The sequence below is a fragment of the Puntigrus tetrazona genome, chromosome 2, assembly GCF_018831695.1.
Source record: "Puntigrus tetrazona isolate hp1 chromosome 2, ASM1883169v1, whole genome shotgun sequence".
Lineage (NCBI taxonomy): Eukaryota > Metazoa > Chordata > Actinopteri > Cypriniformes > Cyprinidae > Puntigrus > Puntigrus tetrazona.
In genome coordinates this window covers 14,439,693-14,461,839 of record NC_056700.1, presented here as the reverse complement: position 1 = coordinate 14,461,839, position 22,147 = coordinate 14,439,693, and the positions used below count along the sequence as shown (strand labels likewise).

At 36.4% G+C, this 22,147-nt stretch overlaps 1 protein-coding gene across 2 annotated transcripts; it reads right to left on the bottom strand.

The window, feature by feature from the left end:
• Positions 1-126: 126 nt before the first annotated feature.
• Positions 127-22,088, bottom strand: myom1a (myomesin 1a (skelemin)). 2 transcript variants are annotated; one of them, XM_043219618.1, is made up of 38 exons: positions 21,931-22,088; positions 21,054-21,241; positions 18,031-18,153; positions 17,653-17,830; positions 17,288-17,445; positions 17,103-17,195; positions 16,805-16,893; positions 15,975-16,010; positions 15,636-15,797; positions 15,308-15,469; positions 13,616-13,757; positions 13,343-13,542; positions 13,182-13,238; positions 12,103-12,227; positions 11,841-12,024; positions 11,074-11,248; positions 10,802-10,923; positions 8,938-9,134; positions 8,692-8,818; positions 7,929-8,104; positions 7,586-7,700; positions 7,327-7,483; positions 7,046-7,152; positions 6,747-6,791; positions 6,512-6,648; positions 6,259-6,403; positions 5,537-5,596; positions 5,395-5,462; positions 5,162-5,287; positions 4,033-4,104; positions 3,703-3,790; positions 3,158-3,196; positions 2,910-3,015; positions 2,535-2,698; positions 2,164-2,200; positions 1,863-1,885; positions 1,552-1,607; positions 127-1,471 (listed from the first exon to the last, which is right to left on the bottom strand). In XM_043219618.1, the coding sequence occupies exons 2-38, from the start codon at positions 21,194-21,196 to the stop codon at positions 1,211-1,213; spliced, it is 4,455 nt and encodes a 1,484-aa protein (XP_043075553.1). In that variant the 5' UTR covers positions 21,197-21,241; positions 21,931-22,088; the 3' UTR covers positions 127-1,210. The 2 variants fall into 2 exon arrangements, with proteins under 2 accessions (XP_043075553.1, XP_043075563.1); XM_043219628.1 differs by lacking the exon at positions 4,033-4,104.
• Positions 22,089-22,147: the final 59 nt, after the last annotated feature.

Genomic DNA, 22,147 nt, shown 5'->3' with positions numbered 1-22,147 from the left:
TTGTCAGTGAATAACCGGTTTCATTTTCTGATCCGGAATGTGCTTTTACTCGTGCACTTGAAGAATGTTCACAGTGCGGGTCCTTACTCTCCAGGTTTTACAGGTTTTCAAGTCAAACACATTTTCTGCATTGCAACGTTTCAAATTTATTGCATAGCACTGACTGTTTTTTTTTTCTGATTAAGATCTGTGTCCGTTGATATGAGCACAAAACAACAAAGCCTTAGCAATAGCTGATCCTGCGTTATCTAAAGAACCTACACAGATTAAATTGCCTTGCAACAGTGCCAACTGACTTTACTATGTTCATATGTTTACATATAAAACAAATGCATTAAGCAAGATTTAGCAGACATACAACAATAAATCATAAAACTACAAATAAGATTATCCATATATATTTTTTTCCAAGAAAGGATTTACCAAATCACATGTTGTCTGTTAGATTTTTTTTTTTTTTCACAAAGCAGAAGACTGACAATGGAAACTACACAACCAATTTAAATTAAAATGTGACAACAGTTGAGATACATTCTAATGTTCCAGTTTATGCTTAGAAATAAAGCAAGACCTAAAGCATTTAATTCAAAACATGTTTATATCGTTATACCCAAGTGTCTTTATTACCTGTAGATACTGCATTTACTTAAAGCAAAGAGATGCATATCTTTGCTTGCCAAATGGGATTTGCAAACTTTTTTAAAACCCAAGATTAAGAAATGGCAATATTTCATAAAGCTAATGCATTAGAAATACCCACGGTACCACAATTTTAAGGTTAACACCTAAATATGCTTACTTCTCCACAGTTCATCCATTGGCCTGAGTTAGTAATTCACACTGTATAGTTTTGAAGTTGGAATGGCAGCAGGGCTTCATAACCTTGCTACCCCAAATTCAAAATTACAAATGTGAAAAACCGCTTCACCGTACACTTAACTCTGTGAGTCCAGAAACATTTTGAAGAATGTTCATAACCAGATTCAGCAAACTATGGGGTGGGGAGCATTTACATTTGTAGAGGGGGGCTGGTGTGAACAACCTAGAAACTTATATTGCTCACATCAAGAAAATTATGTTAATTATTTAAATGTTTACTTAAGGCAAAACCATACAATATTGGACTGTGGGCAGGCATGCTTTGAATTAAAATGCTTGGAAGGTATACTGGTCATATATTAACCCCTTCTCTCCCCTCCTGTGCATGTCTTTACTCCTTCTTCTCCGCTTCATCCTCTGGGATGTAGACACTGACGGTGAACTCTGCGGCCTCTGTGCCATACTTGTTCTTCACCAGCAGGGCGTATTTGCCCGAGTCGACGGTTGTAACAGCAGCGATGGTGATGCTGGCAAACTTGCCGTGCTCAAACTTCAGCGTGTAGTGATCGTCAGACAAAAGCGGTTTTTCATTCTTCACCCAGGCGACCTCAGGAACAGGATCACCCCATACGTTGCCGGTAAGGTTGAGGGACTGAAAAGGGTGAAGAGCGATGAACGTTATCAATAAACTCCTTACATATTATGATGAACATATATAATAGATTGTATTACCTTGCCCTCCTGAATGGTGACTACATCAGGTAGTCCGCCCACCACACGAGCACGGTCTACAGATACACAAACCATTTAATAAGCTGCAGATTCAAGAAGTTTTAATATGCGATGAACCAAATCAATATCTGTTCTCTCTAAAGAAATAAATGAGTCTGAGATGTTTGTTCAGGCATATTAATTTATGTACTGAACACAGAATAATAAATCCGCAACTGAAACATTCAAATTAGATTGTTTTTACGGAACGACATTGTGAATCTGTTCACGCTGTCAGAGCACAATAATAAAAGCCAAAGATAATCACTTACTTCTCTCTGCTATGGCCGCCGCCCTGAGGAAGGAAAGACAGACAAACACTCTGTTATTTAGGTCTTTAAATAGTGACGCCAAAAGTGATATATGCTTCTCACACTTTTCAATATCAGGAAATGCTGCACTGCAAGTCTTCTGTGACGCACTCATGGGTGGTCTATTTTAGACATTGTTCTGTCTATTTTAGGATTATTCTGACAGCTTATTCAAGCAGTTCTTGGCCATAAAAAAAGCAGGAACTTAACAAATGCATGCTACATTAATAGGATATAAAGGTTTACAGTAGTTGAAACTTACTTCAGCCTCTTAAATTCTTCAAAAGCTTCCTCCCATACTATGTAAAGGAATGATAGGGGGGTAAATAATTAAAAAAGAAAAAAAAATCTGGTACAGATTTTATGTATATTGTGATAAATCACATTCAAAATAAATGTTTTTGTTTACATAATATATGTGTCCATACTGTGTTTAATATATATATATATATATATATATATATATACACACACACACAAAAACTTTTATTTGGGATGCGATTAATCTATTAATTTGACACACGCATTATATATATATATAAATACATTATATATATATATAAATTTCACAATATCTCTAATGAATGCAGAAGTACTGCAAGGTCATTTGTGTTGGAACACCTGAGCTCTTACCTTGTCCTGACAGGTCAAGAACTCTCTTGATGCCGCCTTTGCCATCAAAGATATCAATGGCATATTTGCCCTTATCCTTCTCGGTGGGCTCGTTAATTTTGAGCCACAGCTGTTCTCCGGTGACTCCACACTGCACTCTGTCTGAATGGGAGATCTTAGATTCTCTAGAGTAAGTTAGAAACAAAGGGGCAACACACAAGGTCATTGGCCATGGTGATACGGTACAGCGAGCAAACAAATTGGCAAAACTTTGGATTGGGTTAGTTATGGGAAGAAATTTTGTTTCAGTGTGGCTAACGTGACACTGAAGTCACATTAAAACAGCCCACACACACACACACACTGGTAGATAGAGAAGGGTGCCAGGAAGCCTACTTTTGAAGCCAGCCAACACGGAGATCTTCCATATAGTGTACAACAAATGAATAAAGAATGATTCCATGTTCTGTGCTCATAACCTTGAGCTCGGTGGAAGAATTGGCTACAAGAACAGAGAAAGAAGTGCATGAAAATTACATGACATGCACTGATCGAATCTGAGAGCATATTCCTAATGGAGCGTCATATTACTGTACTTTCACAATAACGCTTTAGTGGTGAAGGACTAATGGCATGACACTCACCAATAACTCTAAATACTTCATTCAGCACTGCTTGATAACCTGTTACAAGAAAAAAGATAATAATCACGTTCAAATATATAGTCTATTGCTAGAAAAAAAGACAAAACAATGAAATACGCTTTTACTAATCGTCGAGTTGTTTAAATCTGAATTTAATGTAAAATATTCAAAGGATAAAACGATATATATATATATATATATAATTTTTCAACATAAAGCCTAAATTGCTTAATAATCATATGTAAATGTGTGTTACACATTTCTAGAATTAACAATTAATACATTTAAATAAGTATAGTGCGAAAACAAGCAAAACACATAAAGTAGTCGTTTTTCTGGTTTTGTTTCTGTGCTGGATAAATGAAATTCTGTTGTATGTCTGTGCTGAATTTCTTTGAATTGCAAATCAGTAAACTCCACAAGCTGTCATTCCAATTCAAATTCCAATTCAACATCCTGTGCGATGCAAATTCCATCTCAACTGAAAGGATGCCAATCCTTAAATTGAGAATTTTGATCAGGCCCGCTGACAAAGTGGCTCCTACCTGCATCTGTCAGGTTCAGCAAAGTTTTGTCCTTTCCTCTTTCATCCTTCAGTTTAACCTCATATACTCCAGCATCTTTCTTTGAAATCTGTTGGGGAATTGTGGGAACAGTGAGGCATAGACACTGGACACTAGTTTTAATCAAAACGAATCAGAAGTTAAAACATTTTTGAACAACATTTAAATAAACGAAACAGGAAAGACCGAAAAGCGAAGCTTTTCTCCTGCGGAGGATGCTGCAGGCCAACAGAGTAAGAGAGGAAAAGACAGCACCATCACAAATAACAACATATTGACACTGATGGCAACTTATAAATCAAAGCTCCGGACTTTTGGCTTGCTTGGACTTTCTTCGGTTGCTGGTTTCTTTTTCCGTTGTGCCTTTTCGCTCTTAATAACAAGCTGTGAATCAAACAAACATTGCAGTTAATGCCAGCGCCCCCTACTGGAGTGGCAAGGGAGTTTGCCCCTCTTCTGCAGCGTGCATTAAAATGCATTAAATACACTCCTCTCTCAATCCAGCTGGACTGGCACCTTATTGGTAGTTGAATTCAGTCAAACTAAGATGGCATTTAAAATTTATAACCCATTAATATTACAAAATGGAGATCAGATTGCACATAATATGATAATTTGCATTACTTTACATAGCTGCCATCTGAATCTGATTGAATTCAGGAAATGACTTCCTTTAAAAACCAAGGTTCACACACGGAAGGACCATATATTTATGATATATGGACATAAATGTTGATGAATGTCATAAATAATTCAATAGGTTTTGCATCCTGTCTGTTAAAAGTACAGGGCATGATAAACATAACGGAATCCAACATAAGTGCATATCCAGTTATATATTTCAAGGGTTATTTTACTTTCAAAATGTCTTTTTTACTACTACATTTACTACTTTTAATACATAACATTGCTGCATTAAGTATTGCCAAGGTTTTGAAATATTGCATTACGAAAAAATGTAGTCTAAAGCAAGCCTAAGCAGAGGGGTTTTTTAATGTAGGTAATGTTGGAGGAAAATGAAAGGTATTTTAGAGGCAGAGCGAGTTATTAAATGTGCATAAAAGATTACAAAGACCATTTATTCATTGACAAAATATTGATGAATCATGCATAATAATACCAGGAGCTGATGTTAAACACTGTTACTTTTCAGGAAGGCTTTTAGGATATAATAAAATGTATATATATATATATATATATATATATATATATATATATATATATATATAAAATAAAAGAAAATAAACATATTCGTCATTACTATGCAAATATCTCATCATTTATGAGTCCGTGTGTCAGAGAGGAGAGCTGCTTTTAGCGTAGCAAAGCCTGTAGCATATGTATAATACTGCATCCAGCAAAAATGCATTTGTTTAATAATCATACAGATGCTGGAATCCCAGCACGAACACAGCCTTATCACGGCCCAACCAAGTCTGACCTTGCCAATGTCAAAGATCAACACTTCATCAGATTTTCCGATCTTCTTAGCATCCTCATCATCCTCTTCGATCTCAATTCCATCCTTAAACCAGGCAATCTCAGTGCCAGGTTTGATGTTTCCAACCTATAGCAGAAGAAAGATGAAAAAAAAAGGATTTTAATAAGTATCTTTTCAACCTGAGGCATTGACAGGCGGTTTCATGTTCTCATCTTTGATTATTAAAGCCTTACCTTGCATTTCAGATGCACATCACATTCTGGAGTGACCTCGAAACTGAGATACTCCACAAAGTGAGGACCTGTGTGTGAGGGAATATTTTTAGACATTCAACAACTAAAATGTGATTTAACACAAACAATACAGACAGCGTACCTTGCCTTCTGACCCACTCTGCTCTCTCAAACTCAGATTTCTTTTGAAGCTCAGCAAACTCTGGAAAACAGAATTATTAAAAATAGAAGGAAATGATCAAAGTGTGCAGAATACAGCTTATTTTTAGTTTTGAAATCTGTTTAGAGTCCATTCATAAGCATTACCCAGAGCTAGATCACAAAACACATTTCATGACAACCCAACTGTGTAGTCCGTTTGGATTTGGAGTTTTAAACGGTACTTTTCTGCCCTCTAAAGGACATACTGAAGTAAAGCTCTGTTAGGCTGCTGTACTAATAAAATGTACTGACTTATATTGCATAATGGGTTAAACACAAATACATAGTGGGTTACAAATCTGTGATTCAAAGTCTAATTTAAAATGCTTTAATAACAAACAAAAATTATGATGTAAAAAAAATTGAAATATGTTAAAACTTATGTTTCTATGTCACTAATTATTCACTCAAATTATGTTTGTTTTTTTAATATTATTATTTATTCAAAATGATTTGAGTAAAAAGTGACAAAAAAAAGTGACAGAAAGTGACAAAAAAGACATTAGGATTTAAGAAGCATGTGTATATATATTATGTATATTTTTATACATAAATGACACTGACAAAAATTCTGATTTTGTTTCATTAAAAAAAAATCATAATTTATTAAATAAAATCATATATATAAATATATCATACCAACTAATTTAAATATGATCTCACCTTCTCCAATAAGCACTAAGCTGGTGCGGCCAGTTGCTTTGCCATCAACAAGGTTGAATGTGAAGGTTCCTTCATCAGTAACCTCCAGTAGGTCCATGAACATCTCAATAATGCCAGTAGTTTTGTTAAAGTTCATTGTGTACTTCTGAGTTTGACATAAAAAACATTATCAGTGTATGCTGTCCAAGTGTACATGATAATTAATGTTAGTTTGTAAATTCCAGCAGAGTTAAAATGTTCTGATATGTCTTACCTTGCCTTCATGGATGACATTATCATTGAACACATACTCCACTTGGCAGTTAGAAGTGAATTTACCAACTTCGGCCCAGAAACGCACACGGCCCTTCTCCTGCAGCTCAATGGCCATTTCATTTTTGAAGGGAATTACTGCAGAAAATTGATCACAATTAACAACCTACTGACTGGTAAAAGTATATTAAGTATGCATATTGACTATACTATATAATTCTAGATAAACCACTTACTGGGGTACTGGTGGTCATGGCTCATTTCCAGCAAGCGCTTAAGTCCTACAAAATGTAACAATCAACAAACAATCAACTAAGCTTACAACATGTAGATTTCTTCAAGAAAACAGATTATTGATGTGAACTATTTGTTGAGTGGAATTATTTGCTTGTTGGAATAGGAATAAGCAGCAACTGTAATCTCAATTGACATTAAGCAGTAGCGATCCCCATGTTTTCCATTCTTAAGCAGGAACGTCACTCACAGAAATGTAATGGGATGGAATATCACCGCAGATGAAAGGAAAGTGACTCACCTTCCTCAGTGAGTGTGTAGCTGGCAGAAACACCATCAGTGTTAGTCACAAAACAGGAGTAAGTGGCCAAGTCTTCCAAAGACGGGTCATTAAAGATGGCTCTGGACCTAAATAAAGGTAAATGAATGTTTCTGTCAACAGTAATAAATACAAATCACTTGCACATTTATTTCTTTACATGAAGGTTATTGGGTATCCAAAAAATAAAAGCAGTCAATCGCAACAAAATATGAAAGTTAACGAAGCTCAGCATGAATGTATTATTTCAGGAGTCAGCATACCTGCCCCCAGCTGTCTCAATGGTGAGACGAGAAGTGTCAGTGAAGGCCTCGTAGTTTTTAGACCACACAAACTGAGAGTTTTCTTTAAGATCGGAGCACTCAAAGATCAGAGAGATCACACCATCGTCGTCCACATCCACCACAATCTCATTGGTTCCTGAGGAGAACCCAACATAACAAAATTAGAAGGGCAGGTGGTGAATGACAGATGTTTTTCTCTACCACACAGTTGTATCCATGTCCTTGAATAAAATCTCACCAGGGCGGGTCTCTGCCAAAATTGCATCAGTTGCCTTTGAGGGTCCACCAACACCTGCCAGATTCTTAGCATGGACGCGCAGTCTGTAGGAAACACCCTCTTGGAGACCAGTTACCTTTATCGAACAAAGAAAACTAATGAGTAAATGCCCTCTGACATTTTGTAATTTCTCTTTTTTGAATAACTAAATAGCTCAACACACAAAAAAAACCCCATAAAAAAGCATCATTAAAAACAGAAGCCAGTACTAGGAGATTGGTTTGCAATTAAGCCATGAAAACAGTTTGGACTCCTTTTGCAACTAAATATCTAAACTGTGAGAACAAAAAATATAATTTATTACCTTCATGTAAGTATTTCTCGTGGATCTCTCTTGGACACATCTCCATCTGCCATTCTCTTCCTTATAGTCCACATAATATCCAGTCACAGCACTGCGGCCATTGAATGTAGGTGGGTCCCACAGAAGCACCAGAGAGTCTTTTCGCACCTCCTGGACACGGAGGCCATGAGGAGGACCTGGGTTTGGTAGAAAAATTAAATGCACACATAGAAATACCAGTGACATCACCGCCAGTAAAATGGACCAAAATACCTAGGTTTAAGGTGCTGATTTAGCAGTGAGAGAACTTCGGTCCAATAATCATCTTTCTATCTTAAGAATGTAAATTATTTCTACATTTCAATACCATGCACATACATACACACAGACATATACTTTTTTAATAAGAACTTTACAAAATGCACAAATAAATATATTACTGTAATTAATAAAATTATATTTTCTTTCAAGAAAAAGTTAATTTGAATTTGTTTTGGGTATTTTTTAATAAAGAAAAGACATTCCCACAGTCTTGAAAAACATGGATGTATGAGGTGATTTCTAAAGCAGGAAAACTAAATAAAATCATGATAATTTGGATAAAACTCTATATTTATTTATGAAATAATACAAAAAATGATCATGAGCGTGATTTCTTTTTCTTCATGTGTTCTTGATCATTTTCCTATTAGTCTCTTCCTCATTATAATCTCTCCCATACATTGAATAAGAATTCACGTATTTAACAAATCTCATTGCCTGACATAAACGCTGACTGGTTTACCTGGAAGAGCCACAGTCCATTCCTTGCACTCCAAGGGGAGAGAGAGTACGGAGGATTCACTAATACCAGCCCGATTGACAGCACGCACTTGGAACTGGTAGAATACATTTTCCTTCAGGTCTGTCACCTAAGTCAACGAGACAGGAATAAGGACAACAGTTACTCAGATCAGTCTTTATCACCATGCGCATTGTGGTCATAATTCTTAACTTTACAAAAGCTTTTCATTGTGGTATCATGACCTACTTTATAAGATGTGCCAGTGACTGCCTGGAGGTTAACTTCATGCCACTTGCTTGTGAGTCCATCCTTCACTGTTCTGTAGTCCAGGTAGTAACCTTTGATTTCGGCTCCACCGGTCTTCGCAGGAGCTTGCCAGCCAAGCACCATGTAGTCACGGACCCTCTCTTGCAGGGTCACACCGGTGGGAGGGCTTGGAACGGCTACAGAAAGACAAGACCTAGTTTAGTCCAACAAAACATTCTAACATCTGTTACCCGAACAAAACAATGAACGCTCTTCTTGAAAGAGCACAAGATCTTCATAGTAGGACATCAGCATATCAAAGTCCAAGGACCTGAAATTGAGCTGTTATGTGATATTAGTACAAAATCATGCTACTTTATACACACATTCTGCATTTTTTTGAATAATGCAGAGTCAAAATAATAACTTTCATGCTGTGCAGGTAAATGGAGCATACTTGTTGTTATAAGCATACAACTCTTGTTATAAAATAAATGCATTGTTATATGCTGTTTAGATTAAAAGTAAACACAACTTCAGTAGGAAATTTTGCATTGATAAAATGAAGCCTTTTTTCATCTCTTTATGTTTTTATGTTTTGTCATTCTGTGGCATTTTCACAAAAATTAAGTCTTATTCTTTTTCTTATTAATCTTATTTTCACATATTTCACTTATTTTCATGTGAAAAACAGATTATTTAATTATACAAAATATTATCTGTTATTGAATAGACTGTATTTTACTATGTTTACTTTTTTCATAACTGTACAGTACAGTAATGTAGTGAATGAATAAGAAAAATGTGCTTAATTATTTAAATAAATAAAGAAATAATGCTCGCTCTCTCTCTCTACACCCCATAGATTTACTAGTATGTACATTTCAAATAAAAATATTATACTTTAGAGCAAAACATTGTACATCCACCTGTCCTTGAGACATACTGATACGCAGATTTGTCACAGTCTGAACAGGTCTATACTCACTGTTTTCAGGACGAAGGACGACCTTTGCTCAGCTTGCTCTACCACCCATCTTGCTCATGCATAGGTTTGCATTACACACCCTGCAGTTATTCAGCAAACAGACACACGGCACAGACACACCTGCATGACAACACACAAGAGGCATACTGCCTGATTTTCAGTCAACGTGCATTCTGCAGTCTGGAATAGTTGACGAAATACCCCTATTGTCTCTTTCACATGACTGCTTTGTTAATCGTAGTACCTGAATGTTTGTGTCACGCAGGATACACTCAGGTAATGGCTGTGTGTTTTCCGAGGGAATTAAAGGAGTTCTGATAGCAGGGCACGGCATGCAGAGGCAGGTCGCGCTTTAATAAGATGTTCACGCAGCATGCAGGCTTTGTGTTTTTAGCTTGGTCGTATGCAAAGTTTAAACAGCACAGCCATTATATACAGTATAATGGTGACTTTTCAATGGCATTGAAAGCTAAGCGAGAGGGTAATGCACATACAGAGGACTATGGAGGATGCTTTTGTACTAGTCAAGGACAATATGGTGCTAAGTGCTGGCACACATCAGGGAAAGAATGAATCACAGTTTTTTAATGGTTTTCTCCCAAAAGCTACAGATCTACACACTGCATGCACTACACACATGGTTCAAATTAAAGGGAAATTTGTAATATTGGGGTAAACTTTCATTTGAACAAAGCCTACAGATTCTAATCAAATTTCAAAAAGAATGTGATGACTATTTTAAGAGTTTTGTGATGAACATATTATTACGTATGTAAATGACAGGCCATGCTTCTTGTTAGTTATACCCGTTTGATCTCCATACGGGATCTCTATACGAAAAAGGATGAAGCTTCTGCTATAGACAGGATTACTCACCAATGCTTGCTTGCACAATGCAGGCCTCAGATTCGGCGCTGCTTCCACTGTATCCTGCAGCATTCACAGCCTTCACCTTAAACACGCATTTGTCCGTAGTGCTCAGCCCGTGGCACACAAACCTGCACACCACAACACAAGTTATGACCGGTTACATAGTAATATTTTGGTGTAAAATATCTATAACCGCTTTTTGTAATTCATTCAAAAAATATCTGTAGTTTTAATAACAATGCAGTTTCTCAGTGTCTCAGGTCACCTGATTGACATACCTAGTGCCTTTGACTGGTTTGTTGTTACAGGGAGCCCACACGCCACTTCCACTGACACTGACCTCGATGTAATAGCCCACCAGATTTTTAACCTCTTTAGATGCCCCCCAGCACACAACCACAGACGTGTCAGTGTTTCTGATGGGAATAACAGGCCCTGGGACAGAGGGCAGGTCTAGAAACAACACAAAAAATATAAAAGACAAAGAATGGAGTTTGCATGATTTCAAGTCAAGACTTCCAGGATCATTCCTTTCATGAAAAAAACTTGTTATTTTGAAATACAACATTTCTCTGTGTAGAAACGCATAATTATTCAAAAGCTGGTAAGATTTTGTATTTTGAAAGAAGTCTCTTATGCTTGCCAAAGCTGCATTTATTTATTTATTATCAAAATATATTTATTGTCTAAACTTAAGTAAAAAAACATTAATATTAAAATTTTACTGCTCAAAAAATATTTCTTATTATTATCAAAGTTAAAAAGCAGTGCAGCATAATACTTTAGTGGAAATCGTTTTTTTCACCATTTTTTTTTTCATTTTGAGAGAAATTGAGAAATATATTGTGACATTTCTTTACTGTTCTTTTTTTTAATGGTACTTTCCTTAACCGATACGGCTGTTTTCATCCCAAATTATGCCACGCACGATTAGATTTCCTCCGAGGCACGTGTCACAGCAGTCTTGAAACATACTCTCTATCATGCAATTCAGAACATGTGTCACTAACCTATTTTCTTTTCTGTGTCAAGTGCTAATACTCACCCAATCTGTCTCCCACAGTAGTCGCTCCAGTTTCTTCGGACGGCTCTCCAACTCCAGCAGAGTTGCAGCTACGGACACGGAAGCTGTAGGATTTGCCCTCAGCAAGGTCGAACAGGGCAAAGCGGGGGGACTTCACTGGCATCCCGGTGTTTACCCTCTGCCAAGTGTCTGTATCCACCAAACACTGAGAAGAAACTTGTTAGTCTCAAATATATTAAACTTATACAATCAAATACTTCATTCTGTTTACATTCTGCCTCACCTTTTCCACATAATACATGACACCCTCATGTCCTCTCTGGATGGGTGGCTTCCAGCTCAGTACCACGTAACTCTTAGTAGCCTCAGTGACAGCCAGGTCAGTAGGTGGACCGGGAACCACCCCCACTGAAAGAGACCAGAGATATAATGCTGCAGCAACCTCCACAATATTATTTCTCTTATTTACATTTTAATTAGCTTTGATAATATAACACTTACTTAAACATAATCTTTAGTTAATACCATTGCATGTAATGTAGAAATCTATAAATCAATATCCATTTGCATAATACCCATTTTAATGCAGAAACGCCTATACTAAATTGAAGAATTTAAAGCTGCAGAAGAGCTAATAAACAGAAGTGTGTGCGTCTTGCGGAATAACTTTGTAGCCGGAGCTAATTCTTTCTGTTTATGTCTATGACAAATCACACAGGTACCGCAGAGGAACCTACCCAAACCAGTATGAATAGCCAGAATATAAACAGTTATTGCAGGTGTACCGTAGTGATTCGTGGACAAGCCAAAAACACGGTTTAGAAAATGGATTTATGGTGTACCTGCTTATTAAAAAAACTTGATACATTTTAAACGCAAAAATGTTCCGGGCCATGGCTTTAAAATAACAGATTTGAATTTTCTGTTATTAATTAACTCCCACTACTGTTTAAAAGTTTGAGGTCAGTAAGTATTAAAAATAATAATAATAATACTTTTATTCATTGGTCAAACGTGACAGTAAAGACATTTTATTACAGCTGTGATAATAAGAAGAAATGTTTTTTGAGCACCAAATTAGATCATGTGACACTGAAGACTGGAGTAATGATCCTGAAAATTCAGCTGTGTCATGACAGGAATGAACTACAAACGAAAAAACTGTTATTTTAAATTGTAAAAAAAATATACACATAATAAACTAAACGCAGCCTTCTTTTAAATACATTTAATTAATTAATTTATTAATTGGCAAAAATATTTTACAACCCCCAAAATTTTGAACAGTACTAACATAGACAAAATTATGAAAGACTATGATCAAGCTGTGCATGTAGTATGTAGTACAGTGTATTATTTTACCTGTGGGGTCTTCCTCAGTGAATTTGATCATTCCAGTCCATGGAGCTGAGGGACCAGCTGTGGGAGAAAAAAATGGTTCTCATAAGCAACTGATTGGCTTTGTTTATTTTTCTTTTTTTTATTATTATTTGTTTTGTAGTCTTTATTCATATATCCTTCACCTCTAAGGCGGGCACGGTCTGATGGATCCATGGCAACTACAGGGTCAGAGGCCCGGGACGGACGGCTCACACCAGAATTGTTGAGGGCTCTGACCCTAAAGGTGTAGGAGCGGCCCTCAATAAGCCCAGTGACAGGAAAACGGGCATACTTCACTGGAGTGTCATTACACTGGGTCCAGTGATGAGTGCCTACCTCCAACCTGTACGGAAATAGTTAAATGGTGAGCACTGATGTCAGGGCTATGATCTCATTGCTGATGGCATATGACTCACCTGTCAATGAAGTAGCCAATGATGGAACTGCTGCCCTCCACTGCTGGCTGCTTCCAGGTAACAACCACATAGTCTTTATTAGCGTCATGACAACGCACATCAAGAGGAGCAACAGGAACCCCCTCCTCCTCCACATCAGCATCTGATACACACAAATCAGCATGATTTGCACCCTGCTGTCACGTCTAATTATGGCAAAGTAAGATACATGACAGCGCCTCCGCTCTGCAAACACAGCTAGCTAATTTCAGCTCTCTCTTAACTTAGAAAGTGTTTTAATGATCTAATCATGTAAGCCTCGAGGGCTTATAAGATGATGATACTTTATAAAAACATTTATTTTGTACCATTCGCAAGCTAACAAGCCTAAAAATCAAAACATTTGATTTTAACAAACTGAAGCAGACTAAATCCCAAAGAACCGTGGCAAGCTACAGTACTGGTAAAGTGCCTCTATTACGGATTTTCGAAAACGACCTTTCAAGCAGAGTATAACACAGGTTTAAGAGAATGGAAACATCCTGGAAAGTTTTAAATCTGAAGGTGCACAGTGTATAAAGTCATTGTCTGCATCTGAATCATTGAAACGAGTCTTTAAAACTTTCATGTTGACGTCAACGTGAAACATCTGCATATTGCCCGCTCACTTTTTGCGCATGCAACTTGATTTTCTGGTTGATCTGAATGAAAATGCAAATTTATACTTTGCCACTAGGTGCCACTTTTAGAGTGTTAAAAGCTCATAAACAATGCTTTAAATGAAATTGTCCAGTCACTGGATATTATAAATAAAATAAAAATGTTTTTGACCTTGCATGTGTCAACCTGTTGTTTTGGACTCCCATTACCCATAATAGCGGCACCTTAAAGGTTTTAGGTACTTGTGTAAAAATGCTGTAAAATTAAGATGCTGTTAAAAATAATGTCATAAATATATTTATCAATTAACCTCTATTAACTAAATTAATTCAACATTTGTTGTGACCATGTTTTGCGTTTAAAGCACCTGCACAGTTTTTTTTCAGGTAGCTTTGCACTGAATAACTACAAAAAAAAAACATTTTAAATATAAATAAATGAAATTTCTGGTATTATGTATTTAATTACAAATGAACATTATGAAATTTTAGACTTTGGGGTCTGTGCAGTTTTTTACATAAAAAAGTAATTTAAGCTTGTTTATTGCATTTATTTAATAAAAATTACAATAAAATAATAATATTATGACATATTTAAATACGATTATATATTATTTTTATTTATTTAATTTTTAAATGTATTTCTCTTATAGCATATATGCTGATTTATTGCTCAAGAAACATTTCATATTATTACTATTATTATTTTTGTGGAAATTATGATAACTTTTTTTAGGATTTGTTGATATATAAAGCACAAAAACATTTATTTTAAATAGAAATCTTTTGATCACTAATGCGTTCTTGCTAAATAAATGTATTTTTTTTAAATGTAAAAAAGCTTTGTTAAAAAAGTTTTTATGGAAAGTGTAACTTGTGCTTCAACACTGGCTGCCTTTAGTGCCGTCAACCAAAGATAGAAGCAACATTCCCAGAGAGAAACCTAATACATGTGGTAACTCTTAAAGATACAGCGCGCATAGCTTGTCAAGGACAATAAGACAATGTCTTTCGATATAAGAGTACTCGGCACAAGCATACATTCAGGTCTCACCTCTGACAAATACGTAGGCAGAGTGGGTGTCGAAGCCTGACTTGGTGTTGACACGCAGAGTGTAGAGACCCTCATCTTCTTTGTTCAGATGCACAAGGGTCAAAGTGGCTCGCTCACCACTCCAGTGCATGTGCACCCACTTAGAAGGTGACAAGGCGACACCTGATAAAGAAAAGAGATCATTAGACTGTAAACTGCAGTTTAATTAATAGCTACTGCATATAAAGGGCACAGAGGAGGACAATAGCTAGGAGTGGGTGACTTATGCTTCAGCAAATTTGTAAGCAGCTTTTTTTTCAAAATGCACTTGCAATGCATTCATACTAACCATTTCTGTACCACACTATCTCTGGCTGGTAGCGTTTCACAGTAGGGTAAACAATGACTGTACAGCCCAAACTCATGGTCTCTCCCTCACGGCCAAAAGAAACGTCAAACTTGTCAATGATGGTAGTGTTGAAGGTCACACCATATTCAGGGCTGAAACCATCTGAGAAGAATAGGAACAGAAACAGCTTAAAGGTCAAATGATTTCTATTATGCACATTCGAATATAAAAAACTGTTATAAACAGTGTAGAATTTATTGTAAAGACCAAAACGTTAAATTTGTAGTTTGATCATAAAGTGGGATCATAAAAGAGTATTATATGGTATAGGAAACTTACGGGGCCTTTCAGGCATATCTTCTCCTTCTTTGAATCCTTTAGAATGAAAAGCAAAAAATGTATTATTACAGTGCATAACTGCATGATGCACTGTAAACAGAACCAACTGCTTCTCTTTAAATGCTATGGCTGACCTTGGTGTACATGATCACCAAAAAATATTAAAAAATAAAGACCAAGTGAAGATATTTCATAGCATTATTCTGTGCAGAGGCAGTGGAAAGATGCTCCAGAATAACACAGGGCAAACTGAGGTGCTGTAAGAGCCTTAAAATAGAAAGTCAAGAGGACAGCAGCTGGAAACCAGAGCAGAGTGACTTACAAGTATAAGCACAGTTTCTACATTCAGTAGAATATGAGTACAACTTATGCCTGTGCTGCAATGACCCCTTAATTATGTTTTTCATTAACTACATAACCGGTCATAAGGGTCATTTTTTGGAAACAGAGAGTTATACATAATCTGAAAGTTGAATAAATAAGCTTTCTATTCATTTATGGTTTGTTTGTTTGATATGTGTTTTGATTTGTTAGTTTGATAGCTTCATGGAGGATGATCTTTATTTAATACCTTATTGATTTTTAGCAAAGAAGAAAAATCTAGTTTTGAGCTATACAGTGTACTATTGCTACAAATATACTTGTGCTACTTATGATGACGAATAGGTTTGGTGGTTCAGGGTCACGTATATCATTTCTAAAATATTTCAGGTAAATGAAATTAGTTTCTTTTTTGAAGGCCAGATCTGAGCCATCAATACACTGCAGTTTGATTTTGAGCACATGTAAAACATCTATTGAAATCTACCTAAAACAAGCGAAATACTTACTTTTAATAATGACAGGGGCAAATGCAGAACTTTCTCCCTTCACGTTTAGTGCAGAGATTCGGTACTCAGCAGTGTCGCTAAAACTACAACTGCAACCCACAAGAGTAATATTATATTAATATCAGTATAATACAGTTATATAAAATATAATTTTAAGAGATTTAAAAATAGCAGTCACACATTTAATGTTTATCTTTTCCATACACCTGATATTACGAATGAAATTTAGTGCAATATAATAAATAAATCGCAAAAAAACTTTCGCAACCATGATTAAACAAATAAAAACTTTCTTTACTTCTTAATTTCCAGAGAATGCATGTTGTATTGGCTCTCTGTGAAGTATTTCTCAGGGTGAGACTTAGCATCAATCAAAACATTGTTTTTGTACCTGAAAAGTTAGGGAAACAGAACAGTGGTAAATTAAAGCTAGGTTTAAAGATTATTTCTATCCAGTATTGCTGGAAGTGTAGTGTTTCTGACCAGGCCACGCGAGGTTTGGGCCATCCAGCCACCGTGCAGTGCAGTGTCACACTCTTTCCCTCCCAAACAGTCTGGCCACGTGGTTTCACAATGAACTCCGGGGGATGAGTCAAACTGTCTGGATTCATCTTCTTCTGGAATTCTTCTTTCTCATGCATCTTGTGTAAAAAAAACAACATAAGTTAGGACCCTAAGATGAAACAAACATAGAAATACAGACTGTTGGAATAGTTAGTGTGACTAACGTCTGTTGCAATAAGCCTCAATATACAGTTTTGGGATACAAAAAGTTGCACCAAACTTTTTTAACAGTTAAAAGGCACAATGTTTTATATAAGCATCTCGTTAAGCATTTTAGGTCAAACCTTTCTGCTCAGAGTCAGGCGTTCAGCAGACTCTCTCAAACTGGTCTCTCTGGACTTCTTCACAGTTCTCATCTTGAAGTCGGTCTCCCTGGAGAACAGGTTCCTCATGACGACATACCCCACACCCTCCTCCTTCACCTCCTCCTGAGTCTCCATCAGATCCTGGGTAGCCAAATGACTAACAGAGAAGATTAAGTTAGTGAGATCCATGTTAGTGTAAACATGCAGTTTTTAATAAGTGAGCAAAGGGATATAGATGCAACTCCTGACTTAACCTAAAAAGGTCTAACAAGTTTCTCAGACATTCATGTTTTCAGCCAGGTTTAATATAGTCAACCGAAACAAAAAAAAAAGTAAACTTGCAAACCATGCAATCACCTGCTTCTAAAGACCGGCACAACGTATCCAATGATCTCGTCTTCTTTGTCCACAGCCAGGCGCGAGCGCTTTTCTTTTTTAGAGAGAGTGCTCAGTTTCTTCTCCTTCTTCGAAATTTTGTGCCTAAACAACAGTGATCATCAACAACACCAATAAACACAGAGTTTAATTACACTGCACAATGCATCAAAGATTTTGCACATGGCTGAAAACACTTTATTCCATTATTCCATCATAAAATGTCAGTTGCATTTATTATTTTCCTTAAATCTTCCTAACGCTAATGGAACAAAAGGTTCAGTATTTCAGCAGGGTTAATGGAATAGGATGGAATACAGTCACTGGAAAGGCAGTCTTAGTGTGTTAGTGGAAAGTGAATATTAGCAGAAACATCCATTGTATTAAGCATTTATTAAAAAAATAAATAAATGAAAAAGCCTGAAATAAGCAGCACTTTAGAAAAAGCTATTAAATCAATATACACTACTCCAGCATATTGTTACTGTGTGTGCGCATATCATCCTTGTTACAATGTTCTTATTAGCTAACCAAAAATATTTTAAAAAGTAATGCTACATTACATTGTTTTAATGCATATTTTGTTAATCGCGATCACGAAGCATCATGAGCGCCTGGTAACAAACAATACTTGAAATGTCATGTCAGCCAGAGATAAACCATTTAGTATGCATATGATCCTAACAGTCATTCGCAACAGCCACCAGCATTATGGGCTTTGGACTGATTTATAGACAAAACATAGAGCTCTGTTTGCTATTTGAGTGGGTGATCCTTTTATCTCTTACACTGTTACAAAACATTTTGGGCTTACAGTGGCTTCCAAGCCATCTGTGGATTGTTTTATAAGTAATACAATAATACAAAGTCCATATTTTGCTAATTGTTCTCTTTATAGGCAGTGCAAGAGTGAATTGAAAGATTATAAGAGTTAATTAATGCCAAAACAATATTTAAATACTTTCAGAACCATTCGAAAATTGCTGTCGGGAAACTATTTTACAACTATAAATAAGTAAATGAACCATATTTGTTTTGCCGTATTCCAAAGCATTAATGCGCCAATTTCTGCATAAATAACAACCTTCAGAAACAATAATAAATAGCACAATATCAGATTTCTGAGAAGTCCAATACTGTTCTAGGGATAGCGCAATCAAAAAACGAAAATTCTATTCTCACTCTCATGTTGTCCCAAATTTACAGGATGGTTTGTCTTTGGAAGACAAATTAAGATTTTTTTGTTGAAATCCGAGAGCTTCCTGACACACCATCATGATAGTACCACAGCACTTCCTTAACGCAGGAGCCAGCGTTCTAACCATTTTGTCCTTACTATCTTTGAGGCCTTGAACTTTAACATAGTTAATAAGTTGAGTTGTTATCTATGAGGGCGAGAAAGCTTTCATCAAAATATCTCAAACTGTGTTTCAAAGATGAACAATAACACAAGTGTGAGTAATTAACGAAACAATTTTCATTATTTCATTATATACTGTTTAGACAGAAAGCTCAACAAATATAAAAATGTTTCATCATTATGCCATTGCCTGTATTTCTTCTGTGGAACACAAATGGAGACATTTTGGAGATGGTTGGTAACCAAACTCAAAATGTTTACTTTTAGGCTCCACAAAAAAAATCGTACAGGTTTGTAACGAAACAAGGGTGCGTAGATTTTGACAGAACTTTGATTCTTTCATAAATTATCCTATTAAGCCACCTCAAGTAGCAAAGTGATGTACTGTTAAAGTACAGTTACAGCTCAGCTCAAGTACTGTGATTTCAAGTTTCAGTGACCATAAATACTCTCTAACACCATTAATAACTTTGGCTCACTCCCACAGAGGCTCAAATTCTTCCAACCACAGGGTCGCGGCATCACGAAGTCCTCAACGGCCCATATGTTCCTCTATGACAAAGGATTCTGACCTATATATTTATAAACTTAGTTTCAATGACTATGACCATGAAGAAAGCACAACAACCACAGCACACTCAGCTGGTATTTGTTTCCATGCATGATTTCCATAAGGATTAAAAAAAACTAACTATAAAACGTTATAAGCTATGAACCAAAACGACCAGCGAAGAGATAAATCACAATATTTCAAACTAATTATAGTGTAAACAAAGTCAAAATCAGTCAGCAACATTCGCTCAACCAATGAAATATGTTTGAGGCAGAGCATCTGTTTGTACAATCAGGTACAGATCTATATGATATATAAGCAGCTTGAGAGTGTAGGGAAAATCTGCTTTTTGTCACAAGAGTGGGAGATCGTTTAAAAGGAATATTCATTCCCATGACAACAGCAACTTCTCTGAATGGTGAATTGATGCTGAAGTTACGTTATTCAACAGGAATTTGCCTTAAACTTAAATGATACTGACTTAAGGCTTCTACAAAAGCATCTCTCATTGTTTAAAATGTTGATACGCTTGTCTATAGAGAAAATTGCATATTTCTGCATGTTAGACTGCCGCGCACTACAGCATACACCACCGATGATTATTCACTCAAAACTTTCCAACTGTAAAATATGAAAAGACATATCTCTGCGTATACCATAGAAAGACGACTTGATTTTAGAATTATGCTGCCATTGGTCATAGTTATTGTTTTGTTATTGCAATAAGCTCCGATGTCATTTGCCATCACAAAATGAAAGTGATAACAGATAATGAAAGAAAATGCATCAGCGTTCTTTGTTCTTTGTAACTTTAGTGAAAAAGAAGGGCTTGTAATTTCAAAACAAAAATGACAGATTTTTAGAGGTTCTCTGCAGATCTGTTTTAAAGCAAACAAACATTATTTGAAGGTTATAATGAAAGGGTTATAATGTTGACACTTCATATGATGCACACATTTTCAAGTAAGCAGCACGGAGTGTGTTATAAAAGCACTGGTATCTAAAAAGCAGCGCTTGTGAAGGGGTTGCTCTACAGGGGCCATTCTTCAGGGCAGCATGAGCGCAGGGAGAATGTCCCCCATGTCCTCTTACCCATAGCTGCTGCTCCTTTTCACATAAGCAGCATAAGACTGGCGGCTAACAGATGACAGGGAGCCTTGGTGATAGGTGCTCTCATAGCGCGTCTCAAGGTCCCGTTGCTGCTGTTCCTTCTGAAGTTTTAAGGATTCTGACATCCTGAGGTGATTTTTAAATCGGCCCCTTTCTCTTTCTGGTGCAGTCTCAAGTTCCCAATGAATGTTAATTCAAATGCACAAAAAACAACACTTGACTCCAAAAGCAATTTTATCTTATTCGTGAATATACAGTGTCAGAAAAAAAGTGCAAAGACCTTAGGAGGGGGTATAGCGGTTTGTCACTGGGGCAGTAACCTTAAAGGGACATGTTTGTACCTTAGTGTAGTAATATGTAACTTTAAGACGCTATTTTGAATTTTCAGTGGTAAATAAGGTTCAGTGATGTTTCATTAAGGGTACTGCCCTGATCACAGGCTGTGCAGCTAAATACATACTTTTTATGCACTTTTTTCATTCTGAGAGTATGAGGTCCACTATTATTTTTTCAGAAACACTGTATGGGTCAATGCACATATCCAAGACATTTGTCTCTTTGTTTACTGTTCCAAAATTAGTAACAGACCCATTCTTGTTAAAATTAAATAAATAATTAACTTGACAATATCACAACAGCACAACTTGAATACTCATACAAAACTGTTCCTAGTGTTTCAAGTATAACTATAACGTGAGACACGATACAATTATATAAGCTACTAGTTTTGCCTGTTGTGATGGCAACTAAATGATACATTTAGATTAAGTTGTTACAGACAATCGGATGACTTTAACGCATTATTTCCTTTATTTGGACCAGGCCTAGACTCGATTAGAGAAACCTCAAAGTAACTTACCAAGTCAAAGTTGCTTTTCCAAAAAAAAGGGACGAACTCCAAAAAATGAGAAGCCAGTGAAAATCCAGGCACAGCGGCGGGTATGGGGCAGCCGACAGGACGGGACTTCACTGAACAAAAATAATGCTGCCACTCTGCAGATTGCAGCGTCCAGCCAGGACCTTGTATGGCCACTAGGTCTGATAAATATAGACCCTGACTAGGGGGCAGGCGGTTT

Excerpts from the sequence above, each read along its gene's own strand:
- myom1a (XM_043219618.1), bottom strand. The coding sequence starts at position 21,196 with ATGTCAGAATCCTTAAAACTTCAGAAGGAACAGCAGCAACGGGACCTT. Across the intron at positions 15,470-15,635 it reads GATAGTGTGGTACAGAAATG|GTGTCGCCTTGTCACCTTCT; the intron begins GTTAGTATGAAT and ends TTTCTTTATCAG. Across the intron at positions 7,484-7,585 it reads TTTGGCAGAGACCCGCCCTG|GAACCAATGAGATTGTGGTG; the intron begins GTGAGATTTTAT and ends GGTTCTCCTCAG.